This window comes from Dromiciops gliroides, chromosome 1 (assembly GCF_019393635.1).
Source record: "Dromiciops gliroides isolate mDroGli1 chromosome 1, mDroGli1.pri, whole genome shotgun sequence".
Lineage (NCBI taxonomy): Eukaryota > Metazoa > Chordata > Mammalia > Microbiotheria > Microbiotheriidae > Dromiciops > Dromiciops gliroides.
This window is the reverse complement of record NC_057861.1, coordinates 371,743,360-371,756,409: the sequence shown is the minus strand read 5'-3', so window position 1 is coordinate 371,756,409 and position 13,050 is coordinate 371,743,360. Positions and strand designations below refer to the sequence as shown.

Here is a 13,050-nt window from a genome sequence, read left to right as displayed (position 1 = left end):
ATAAGCACATATTATGTTCCTGGATACTGGGGATACAAAGAAAAAAAAAAAGGAAACAACCCTTACTCCCAATTGAAGTAACTTTAACTTCATTTTTTAATAATATCACAATTTGTTGTGATTTTGTCTAAGTTCCTTTGAGTAAAACACATGGTTCTACTGAGCCTTTTACCTTTGTAAATTTGCTGACCAAGGAAATTGAGATTGACATGTATACATTTGGCTGAGCAAAACATCACAATTTTTAGAAAAAACAGCTCAAAAGGTTTTTACAAAAGAGGAGAATAATATCATCCTCATTTAGAAATAGCCATACACAAACTTCTCTCTTTCTGCTTAAAGGAATATGGAAAATTGGGATTTATTTAATAATTTTATCTTCCAGATAAAGTAGATTACTCAGCATAATTTATTACAAAATAAAAATGGTTAATAGGCACATATTAATAAACAAATAATGGAACATTTTGCTTGTGTCCCATTTAGTTCTTTTTTCAGTTGATGGACTATTCAAGGTAATGTCAAAGGCCTAAAAATCCCAAATAGAGTTGTATTACTGGCTTTCTTTCAGAAATCTCTAAAGTTTTTAACCAATTTTCCTATTCATCTTTGAATGATTGTCTCCTATTGGAACACCAGTTACTCAATATCCAAACTTTTTCCTGTCTTCCAGAAAATAGAAATGAGTTATACACCTTAGCATTAAATCCATTTTATGATGATTTTTAAACTGCTTATTTTGATACTAGGTTGAATCAGAGTAGAATTTAACTTGTCTCTTAATTAACTGAAAGACATTGCCAGTTACAGAAGAAACTTTAATTTTTAATTATGCTAGTATTTATAACCACATAAAAATGAAGGAACTCATAAAACCATTTTCTAGAAGTATATTATATTCTACTTTACTTGAGATTCCTCTGAAATGTATATGCAAAGCATGTCTTCTATGATATATTTGGTAATCAAATTTCTAAACCTCAAAAATATATGGACATTCCATCAGCACCATTATGGAGAAGTTGCAATTTTAGTAATCTAATTTCCTGGTTGGAGGATATCAACACAATATTTACTGTGTACTTGAAGACTCAAAGAAATTTAGTCTCTCTTAAGTTCTCAGGGTTTATTTTTCTTCTTGGTGCTCAATAATTCTCCTTCCTTAAAAACTGCCACATCCAATTTTATTTTCTGAATTGTGTTAGGAGTTTCTAAAGGACAGAAAACCAAATCATTCTGTTAGCTAATTGACAATGCCAACACCTCAGGTAAGATACTGCTCAGTTACAGTTTGTCACTTCAACTTCTGCGTTCTGTCGGATATACAAGCTAAATACAAGAAGAATGCACAGATTAAAAACTTATTGCATAAAACTAAGCTGTTATTTCATATGAACAATAAATTAATTCATTGAGAATATGAACTACTAAAAAATATTTTCTATTAGAGTAACCTATCATTCTCTAACCTAACCAGCAACCTCAATAGCAATGTTTATACAGTTAGTCTTAGTGAGGAGGCAGCTATGTGGTACAGTAGATAAAGCACCAGCCCTGGACTCAGGAGGGCCTAAGTTCAAATCCAGCCTCAGACACTGGGCACTTACTATCTGTGTGACCCAGGGCAAGTTACTTAACCCCAATTGCCCTGGGGGAAAATAAACACTGGAAAGGGAGGAAGAGATGAAGTCTGTGAAGTGCTTTAAATGCAAAACAAGAGGCTTTCTTTGGGGCATCTAGGTGAGGCAGTGTGTAAAGCATCAGTCCTAGATTCAGGAGGACCTGAGTTCAAATTGGGCCTCAGACACTTGACACGTATTAGCTGTGTGACCCTGGTCAAGTCACTTAACCCTCATTGCCCTGCAAAAACAAAACAAAACAACAGAAAACCAAAAAACAATTAGTCTAGTGATCCAGGAGTTAAGGTTCTTGTTTGTTTGTTTGTTTGTTTGTTTTAATAAATAATAAATTCACTAACTTACTTAACATGACTAGGTCTCAACTATCTGGATAAATGGTAATTTTTACAACAATTTCATTATAAATTATTCTTTCATTCACTGGAATTACTTAAGGATTTATTTCAAATCTCGACTACTTTTTTTTTTTGGATGACCCGGATGACATTAATTTAAACAAGTTTAACAAAATACATTTTTGTTTTAAAAAAAAGGGGGGAAAAACACATTTTTGTTTCCCTCTTATGTATGATGAGTGTAGTCACAATTATTAGGATTAGGCTAACCAGTGATTTTAAATATATTCAATAATGTATGGCTTCAGAATCCTTGAAAGTTATATGACCAACTTATAGGACCAACATTCTGTCCTCCCCTCAATTTGGATGGTTTGTCCACAGTGTGATTCCTCCAACATTGTGGGATAAGAGGGTTGAAATATTCCTCTTAGTTTCTTTATTTCAGAGGAAAGAAATATGCAGATAAATATGGTCTAAAATAGACTCCACCTAAGAGTTAATGCAAATGTTACCATAGACCTATTATTAAGGATTCTTAGTGATTCCCATAGACTGGGGTCTGTGAAGTAGGATGTGAAAAACACATTTCAAAATAATTAGTTTCCTTTATAATGCTATTCTTTTTTGTTTTATGTATTTAAAATCATTATTCTGAGAAGCAGTTCACTGGGAGGTTTTCAGAGTTGTCCATTACAAAAATAATTAAGAATCTCCATTTTATATTGTCTCAACTCTTTTTAGTGTTCTTAAACTTTATATAGCTCTCTAAGTGGTTAGGTGTAACAGGAAGATTCTTTGACATTAGGGACTGTTAAGGGTTAAAATTCTAGCTAAACTGTCTAAAATATCTAATGAGTGGTCACCAATAAATTATAAGCTTTAGCAAGAGTTAGACTTTTAAGCATTTATTAAGGAGAATAAGAATTTGGTAAAGAGAGAGAGAAAGGCCTAGATTCCTATCTATTAAAGGGAGAGCACATTTCTAGCTCCGCTCTCCACCAGTGTCCTCAGGAAAGAGCCCCAGAGTCAGCGCCAGTCTCTTCCTTCCTCCTCCCACTAGTCCGCGTCACTTCCTCCCGCCAAAGAAAAGACTCCTGGTCTTGCCCTCAAAGACCTTCGCTTCATGGGCAGAACTCTTCTACAGTAAGTCTCCAGCAGGTGGCGTCATTCCAATCGTTACAGGACCATTGTATAGTTTTCTTGTTGTTGATTATTCAAAATGCTACTAAGGACAGTTTTTAGAATCTGCCCCTGAATTTTATTTGTATTAAAGGATATGTTTGTTGTTTTTATGCATACATGAAGATTAGTGGAAATTTCAAATAATTCAGGTAATTAAATGTTGTAAATCTATATTTCTAGTGCACATAACTTTTAGGTGACAAGAAAAAAAAGATTTGGGGGGATTTGGTGGTGGTTGTTTTTCATTTTCTGTCTGCCCACCAAAAATCAGTACTTGCCATTAGAACACTTTTAGGAACCTCATAAATTGGAGTCATTTAATCAGATATATGTATATATATGTGTATATATGTATGTGTGTGTATGTGTGTGTGTGTGTATATATATATATATGCATGTATATATGTATATGTATATTTATTTATTGCAGGGCAATGAGGGTTAAGTGACTTGCCCAGGGTCACATAGCTAGTAAGTGTCAAGTGTTTGAGGCTGGATTTGAACTCAGGTCCTCCTGAATCCAGGGCTGGTGCTTTATCCACTGGGCCACCTAGCTGCCCCATAATCCAATATATTTTAAACCACAATTGGGTTTTCAGGACAGGTGATACTCAAGGTGCCCAAACTAATAAATAATTCTGTTTTAATTCATTTTAGATAACACTGCTAGAATTTTAACAAGAAAAAATGGATTCAGTCGGCATGAAATCAGTAGCTATCTCCTGCCAGTAGTAATCTCTGACAATGATTATCCAATCCAAAGCAGTACTGGTACACTTACCATTCGAGTTTGTGCATGTGACAACCAAGGGAACATGCAGTCCTGCAGTGCTGAGGCTTTGCTTCTTCCTGCTGGCCTAAGCACGGGGGCTCTTATTGCCATTCTTCTCTGCATCATCATTTTGCTAGGTAAGTTTTGCTACTGCAGACAAAAGTGGTTGCGGGTTTTTTTGTTTGTTTTGTTTTGGTTTGTTTTTTTTGTCGATCATGCATTTGTATAATTAATGAGATGGGAACTTTTATTTGTGAATGGGTCTACTTTTTCTCAGATATTTAAAAGGACACCCACAGGGCAGAAATTTATTACAGAAAGAGCACTAGCTCCAAGATTGTTTTGAGGATCAAATCAAATAATGTGTGTAGAGCCTTTTATAAATCTTGAAGAGCTAATATGAATACTAGCTGTTGTTGTTGCTGTTGCTGTTTTATAATATTGGGAGTAAGAATACTAAAGCTATAGAACTTTTCCATCTGGAATGTATAACTTTTCATTCAATGACCTCTTTCCCAGACAGTATCACCACATTAAGTCAAGCCATTAATACACTCCAAGGAGGATAACATGGTCAGAGTTAAGTAATTATTAAAAAAAAAAGATAAAAGGCAAGTTTTATTTCTTTGCCTAAGAATGTCAGCCATGTTGTGTTGTTGCCTGTATCTGAAAGATTATTTTAGCAAGGTGAAAAAGTGTTTGCTTCAAGAATTCAGAAATATTGAATTTAAAAAAATGTTTTACTATGAACTTATTTGTCTTCACTTTCAAGAATATTGGGGCTTTAGAAAGTATTGCTCTGAACCTACACACACACATACACACATAAATACACATACTACCCCTTTGATCCTCATGAAGCATGATGCAATGTATGGAGGCTTGACCTTGGAAAAAAGATGACTAAGGTTCAAGTCCTGCTTCTGACACATCCTGCTGTAGTGACTAAGGTGCTATGGGTAAGTCTCTAAATCTCTCAACATTCTAAGCAACTTCTAAGACTAAGATATAAAAGTAACAGATAAGGCTCATTGAGTTTACCAACTCACCAGAACTAGAGATCATACAGGTTAATGAATAAAAAATAGTGCCTCGGGGTATCAAACTCAGTAATCTCTGTCACTGTATTCCCATATTTTCTCTTAGCTTTTAATTTTTGACCTCTTATTTTGTAACTATATTCTAATTTAGACTAATATCCATGTGTTAGGTCTAAGGGCAAGCTTCTTTCTCATGCCTCAGGGTACTGAATGATTCCTGTCTCCCTTGTCTTCTAGATCTTTATTTATAGACATTCTTTATTTCTCTTTTTTTCTTTCCTCTGGATTGTCTAGGTATTCATTTTTCCACATATTTTACAGCTGATGTGTGTATGTGCTTATATGTTTTTTATATTTGTATAATACCTACACATATGCACATACACATATATATGAATATGTTTATATATACATATATGTTATATATTAATTTGTGTGGGTAATTTGACATCCTATATACCAATCTAATTTATACATTACATACAAATTGTCATTTTAAAAAGAATTATAATATACACACACACAATACATATACACTTCTCCCTTCTCCTATGCTAGATTTCTCTGGTATCTTAGATGGCCCACGTGTGCTCATGCTCTCTCTCTCTCTCTCTCCTCTTTGTATATATTCATGTATATGCATGTGTGCATACATATATGTACATATACATGTATACATATAGTGTAATGGAAAGGTCTGAAGATATAGGCATACTATACATGTGTGCATTATTTAGACATATATTCTATTCTATACTTATACATGTAACATACATATCATACATGTGTAATATATGTGTGTAGATTTAAATGTGCAAATATGTATAGCACCTATATGTTTATGTATATGTATATGCACACATATATCTTCAAAGCTTACCATTACCTAAATATTTTCATATATGTCCATCTATCTATATCATTTAAGTCTAGTTCCATAGCCATTTACCTATCTCTCTACCTATCCGTTTATCTATCATAGACCTTATAGTAACCTTATTGTATTTCATCTTATTTAATTAAGCCCAATGCTGTAACCTGGCAAGATACTTAGAAATCCTAACTCTATAATCTGATACAATAGCTACTCTTACCTGCTGTCATGTAAAGATTTTATGAGCATACCATCCATGCCTTTGTCCAAATTATTGATAAAAGTGATAAACAAGAGAGAGTAAAATACAGAACTGAAGCATTACAGTGTAGACTTTCTCTCAATTTGACACAACCAATAACAGATTTTGAATCTAATTAGATAGCAAACCAATAAAAAATGTTTTCAGATATATACATGCATATATACAATATATGTACATAGTCATATAGATATAGATATATAAATACACATAAACAAATATATATATTCATATATTTAGATATCATATATATGTGTGAGGTATAAATAATGTGAGGGAGGTACATAACTCAGCAGATAGAGTGCTGGAATCAGGAAGACCTGAGTTCAGATCTGACCTGTGACTTAATAACACTGTGACTTAATAACACTGTGACTTTGAGCAAGTAACAACTTCTAATTGCCTCAGTTTCCTCACCAATAAAATGGGGATAATAACAGCACTTACCTCATAGGACAAATAAGATAATAATTGCAAAGCTCTTAGCATAGTTCTTTAAACATAATATGATGTATAGAGGTACTTATTCCCTTCTCATCTCCTTCACACACTATATACTGAAACAGCTTCAATTCAATACTCAAGCACTCAAATAGCTATACTTAATTTTATAAAATATCAAATATGTTTATATGCATGAATGAAAATGTTTTGTATATTTAGGATCTACAAGCTTCTTATCTGATATGTCATCATTTCATAAAGACTCTGGGTTCTTGTGGACTGTACTTTCTGATATTCCCCTACAAACTGGAAAGCTTTTGAGTCACAATAGATGTTACTTCCACCAACATAGAGCAGTGGCCTTCTCTAACTTAATAGGTAATCTTCAGAAGTTTCTATTCTATGACTAAAATATTCATTACCCTATGGTGATGTGTCTTTCCCATTATTGAGGCTGATACTCAGACAATAAACATGAAGTCCATTATCATATAATTAATTACTCAAAACCAATACAATTTGGTAGGATTATCTAGGGCTTCTATTGCACAAGAACCCAGAATGGTCTCTATACCATGATAAGGCATCAATTCAAGAATTTTAAAATGTTAGATACATAAGGCCTCTGTATTTATACTTCCTTTGCATTGGCAATCTCTTTAGTATTGACTGCATAGATCACAATGCATCCATTTTTTTTTTTAGCTGTTCAGCTCTTGTCCCTGTCTTTCAATGCATACTTTAGAGAGGATCTACTTACCATGCTGAAGGCCTTCCTCTATTTCAGTACTTACAAAGTTCCTGCTATGTACCCGGTACTGTATTAGGAAATTGGAATACAAAATCAATCATTTCATTCTACTTGAGGAGACACGTGTCTATAAAAATAAATATGAAATAAATATGAGGTTTTCTGACCTGGGGCCATCAGAAAAGCTTCATGTAGAAAGCTGCACTTGGGGCAGCTAGGTGGCGCAGTGGATGGAGCACTGGCCCTGGAGTCAGGAGTACCTGAGTTCAAATCCAGCCTCAGACACTTAACACTTGCTGGCTGTGTGGCCCTGGGAAAGTCACTTAACCCCAATTGCCTCACCAAAAAAAAAAAAAAGTTGCACTTGAACTGTTTTTTTTTGGGGGGTGGGGGTGGGAATGTAGCTATTTTCAAGGGTGGAGGTGAGGAGAGAGCCCATTCTTGATGGAGAGCAGGGATTCTTAAACTTTTTCCACTCATGACCATTTTTCACCCAAGAAATGTTTATTCCCTGCTGGGTATATAGGTATATAAAATAGGTATACAAAAACTTTTACTGTTGCCAATTTTTCACAACCCCCACATTCAGTTACACAACTCCATATGAAGTCCTGACCCACAGTTATGCAAAAGTATGGAGAAAGGGAGGGAAGTAGCACAGATAAGTAATCATAAGAGGCCAAGTGCCTGTAACATACAATATATTGAGGAGAATAAGTTGTTATAAGCCAGGAAAGGTAGATGGCAGCCAGGTTTTGAAGGTCTTTAAATGTCAAATAGGAGAGTTCATATTTGAAGTTAATGTTAAGAGAGGGCCATTAGAGATTGTTGATGAGTGATATGCCGTGGTTAGGCATGTGATTTAGGAAAATCGCTGCTTCTATTAAATTTTTGTGGCTACTGATGGGACACTCAATAGAGTTGAACATCCACCCCTGCCTCCCCCAGTGAATTTATAGTTTTAAAGAGTAGTCTAGGACCTAGATTCTTGAACTATGGGTCAGGGCCCTATTTGGGATCACATAAATGAATGCAGGGGGTCAAGAAAAAATTTGGCAATGTTAAAAGGCTCTGTATACCTATTTTATATACATACATACATACATACATACATATATATATATATATATATATTTATATTTATATACCCAGGGATGAATAAAAATTTCTCAGGCAAAAAGGGGTCACGAGTGGGAAAAGTTTAAGAAGGACTGGTCTAGGATACTGAAAGGTTAATTGACTCAGGCAGAGTCACACAATCTATATGTATCACAGGAGGGACACATCAAAGTATTTCTAGAGCTGAGGTCAGCTTTTTTATGCTCTATCACACTGCCAAATTTTTATATAATATGCATATAGAAATGAATTCACTTAGAAAGAACATTAAATGTCACTTAATAGATGGCCCAATAGATATCGATCACAAAATTAAAAGCACTATTTCTGTCATTTGATAGTAGAATTATTGTGACTATAGGAAAAGGTTCATTATTTTGTTTTATTTCATTTTGTTTTATTTTGTTCTTGAGACTTCCCTATCTTTGCAAAAGAAATTATGCTAATTTTCAAATAAACTATTTATTTTAAAATTCTATATTTAGTTTTAATTTTATATATATGTAAGCTATAGCAGAAAGCTTCCTGTTTTGACTCTTATCATAGTACAAGTACCATCGTTCACTGAAGGGTAAATTACTCATCCCAGGCACACTATGATATCACCTATAAAAAGAATGTAGTTATCAATTCTAATTTAGTTTCAATAACTTAGGAAATTAGAACATCCTGAATTTAAATGTATAGTTTGTGTACCCTACATACTTTTGTGGTGTATGAGGAAGAGCAAGATTAAAACACACACACACACATTAAAAGAATCTAAAAGGCAGCTATGAGTACTTTGAAAATATACCATATATAATAGTATTGTTCTTTTTAGTGAGGCAATTAGGGTTAAGTGACTTGCCCAGGGTCACACAGCTAGTAAGTGTCAAGTGTCTGAGGCCAGATTTGAACTCAGGTACTCCTGACTCCAGGGCCAGTGCTCTATCTACTGCACCACCTAGCTGCCCCTATAATAGTAATTTTTTGAACGCAATTATTTTAAGTGAGATAGAGAAAAATAGATGACTTTTACACATAAAGCAACCCTTCAAAAATAAAACAGTTATGTAATAGTGTAATGGTTAAGAATTTCCTCACTAACAACTCATTACACTGTTTAGATCATAGGGCTGTTAAACATAATATCTACATGTGTTGCATGTATGTATATAGATAGAAAATATTGTTATGGGTGCATACATGTAAACATACAGATATATATAATAACCTAACATATGAAATTATATTCTTTAATCACCATTGATCTCTAATTAATAATAAGTATTTTCCAAGGAGGGTTTCCATCTCTTCTAGCAAAGAAAAACTTTGTGCATAACCATTATTAGTAAACTGTATATAATTTTATTTTAGATCTCTTTTCTAGTAAAAAAAAGTCAAATATGTCTTTTAAAATTGCTTAAAATTAAAGATACTTTGTTGTAAATTTCGAAAACAGGTTGTTTATTGTATATGTGTGTAACTTTATCTCAATAATTTATCAAAAGGTGGTAGTGATGATGATGATGATAATGAATTTTATGTTGAACTAGAAAAGACCAATGATGATTTTACATGAAACAATGAGACAAGATTTTTTGGGTATTCCTAGGGAAAAAAATGGAAACATAATTCAACATTGATGGAACATTTGTTTTCCTTTAAATCACATCCATTTTATTTTAATATAGCTCAATTACTTTAAGTAGGTATTAATGAGGAAAAATATCCCACAAAAACTAGCTAAAGGACATAATTAATCTTAAATCCTCAACTGACTAGGAACAAGTAAGGAAACCCAAAGGTTTGACTTGTTTCCACTGGAATCTTATGCATTCTGACTAAGTAAGATCTGTTCTTTTTTTCTGCCCAGTTATAGTTGTGCTATTTGCAGCTCTGAAAAGACAACGAAAGAAAGAGCCTCTCATCTTGTCTAAAGAGGACATAAGAGACAACATTGTGAGTTATAATGATGAAGGAGGTGGAGAGGAAGACACTCAGGCATTCGATATTGGTACTCTGAGGAATCCTGCAGTTATAGAAGACAAGAAGCTACGACGAGACATTATTCCAGAAACGTTGTTTATTCCACGGAGGACTCCTTCAGCTCCAGATAACACAGACGTCCGAGATTTCATTAATGAGAGGCTAAAAGAGCATGATATTGATCCCACTGCTCCACCATATGACTCACTTGCAACCTATGCCTATGAAGGAAATGATTCTATAGCCGAATCTTTGAGTTCACTAGAATCAGGTACTACTGACGGAGACCAAAACTATGATTACCTCCGAGAATGGGGCCCTCGGTTTAATAAGTTAGCTGAAATGTATGGTGGTGGGGAAAGTGACAAAGACTCTTAACCTAGGATAAATTTTATGTTCTCTCAAGAAGAAATCATTTCCAGACACCATCTCCTCTCTTTTACAATATTTGACATTCAGGAGAATTTTCCTGCCACTCAGCACAATATTTTTTTTCCCTTTTCCTTTTTAATTTGTTCATTAATTTCATTAATTCTTTCTTGTAGGATGTCACATGGAGTATATACAGCATTTATTTAATCACTTCCAAGAGCCAAAGCTATGGAAATTCAGTGTTGTCCATTTTAGTAAATAAAAGATACTTTCAGAAACTCGAACAGGATAAGACTCCCTTAAGCAACTTCATATACAAGCCGCTTCTGTTAGGTACCTGTCCTGCCCTTGCAAGTGCAACTTTTAAGGAGGTGAAGAAGAATTTTTTAAACATATATATATATATATAAATATACATATATATATATCCTGTTCTGTACATTACAATTCCAAAAAAAAATGTACACGTGGTGTTAGTAAGTGTGATATGCAGCTGGTATACAAAAGTTTGTGCAACTTCATTTCATCAAATTCTATCTGCTAATGTTTTATATTTATATTTTTGTATTTATTTTTAAGAAATAAATCAGTTTTTACAACTACTTAGCCTCCAATTGCATTGTTTCCTGAGGAAAAAATATGTTCACAAAATGTTTACTATGAAGCTATGACTGAGTTCCAGTAACAATACAGTCTTTAATTGTATAGATTGATAATTACTGATGAAACCAGCATGATTCCAGGTAAGGAAAAAAAATTATCTTCCATAAATGTTTTAATCACCAATGTGTAAATCTACTTATAAGGTAATGAGGAGTCCTTCATTGATTTCTCCAAAATATATCATCTTCAATTTTTACATTTAGCAAAGAGGCATAAATAAAGATTATCTTTTCTTTTTTAGTTTTGTTTGTTTCTGCCCTACTAATGATGCCAAGAAATAGACTTGGGGAAGAAAATATAATCCTCCCTGTTTTCTTTTGATGTATACTATGTAGGCTTTTTGTTATTAATCTCTTTATTTAGTCAGGAACAATTTAAATTACTTTAAGATTAAAGTAACCTCTTAAAGGAAAATATCCCTAGATCCCATAGTGACATTGTGAAAATTCCAAATAATGGCAAAAATAATAATGTTGCATGTCCTATTAGCATACTCTGTTATAATTATGTCAAATTTTTCATAAGTGCATTATATGACTATTAGTAGAAATCTTTTCTTATCTTTTTTTTTTCTTCTGTGACTAATTCAGGTCAAAACGGTTGAGAGAATGCAGCCCATTTATGCTACAATGTTCCAGTCATCCATTGATTTTTAGCTATCACTAACTTAGGCCATGTTTACCCAGGTTCCACAAAATGCTTTATTTATAAATTGAGCATTTTGTTGGAACTAGGTTAGGAAGCCTCCTCTCCTGCTGAGTGAGTATATTGTAAACAATGAATACAATTGGCCTCATCTTCAAATAGAGAGAATGCTGTGCTTTTGGACAGAGGCAGAGAATGTAATATTGACATATCTTAATGTGGAATTAATTATTGCATTTATTTAGAAAGGCATTTTTCTACTTTAATGGTTAATAATGTCCAAATGTCTGCAGTTCAAAATATGTGTGAATGCATAATAACCATCTGTTTATAAAAGAAATATAGCCAATATTGGTGTTTATAAAACAGGCAACTTTCAGGTACTATAATAAGAGATAACTTGGCAAACTTACTAAGTTCCAAAAGCCCATTCCTGGCTATTCAATGGATTAAAATGCAGAATACAAAACAAAAACTTGCCTATTTAAGTGGGAAAAAATCAAACTCCTGAATGTATCAAATTTGATTTAAAATTCATTTTTAAAGAAATAAAAATACAGATATACCACATTAGGACTTAAAATGATGTTTTGAAAATATTCAATTAGTTTTTAGGTGTTTTGATTTAAATGTATATTTTCTATTAATATTCGTTAATATTAATGATAATAGTTTATCTTAGTGATTCTTTGCATGGTAGCTAGAGGACCAGGCTCAAAGCCAAGAAGATCTGGTTTCATATCTAGCCTCTAAAACATACATGCCTCATGACTCTGTGCAAGCTACTTACCTCAGTGTTCTAGACCGATTTTTTCCAAATAGTTTATGTAGTTTTGGAATTAATTGTTCTTTAAATGTTTGGCAGAATTCACTTGTAAGCCTATCTGGCCCTAGAGATTTTTTCTTAGGGCATTCATTGATGGCTTGTTCAATTTATTTTTTTTCTTCTAAATTGACTTATTTAAGTACTTTCTTTC

The 13,050-nt window shown here is 33.3% G+C and overlaps 1 protein-coding gene across 4 annotated transcripts in view; it reads left to right on the top strand.

The window, feature by feature from the left end:
• LOC122735941 (cadherin-10) overlaps positions 1-11,302 on the top strand; it is a 301,841-nt gene extending 290,539 nt beyond the window's left edge. For 2 of the 4 annotated variants that reach the window (XM_043977831.1, XM_043977832.1), the window contains exons 11-13: positions 3,818-4,069; positions 6,772-6,930; positions 10,281-11,302. In XM_043977831.1, coding sequence (XP_043833766.1) covers positions 3,818-4,069; positions 6,772-6,930; positions 10,281-10,771 — 902 coding nt within the window. In that variant the 3' untranslated portion in view covers positions 10,772-11,302. The remainder of the gene's footprint in view (positions 1-3,817; positions 4,070-6,771; positions 6,931-10,280) is intronic. The other 2 variants (XM_043977833.1, XM_043977834.1) reach the window with 2 other exon arrangements.
• The last annotated feature ends 1,748 nt before the right edge of the window (positions 11,303-13,050 follow it).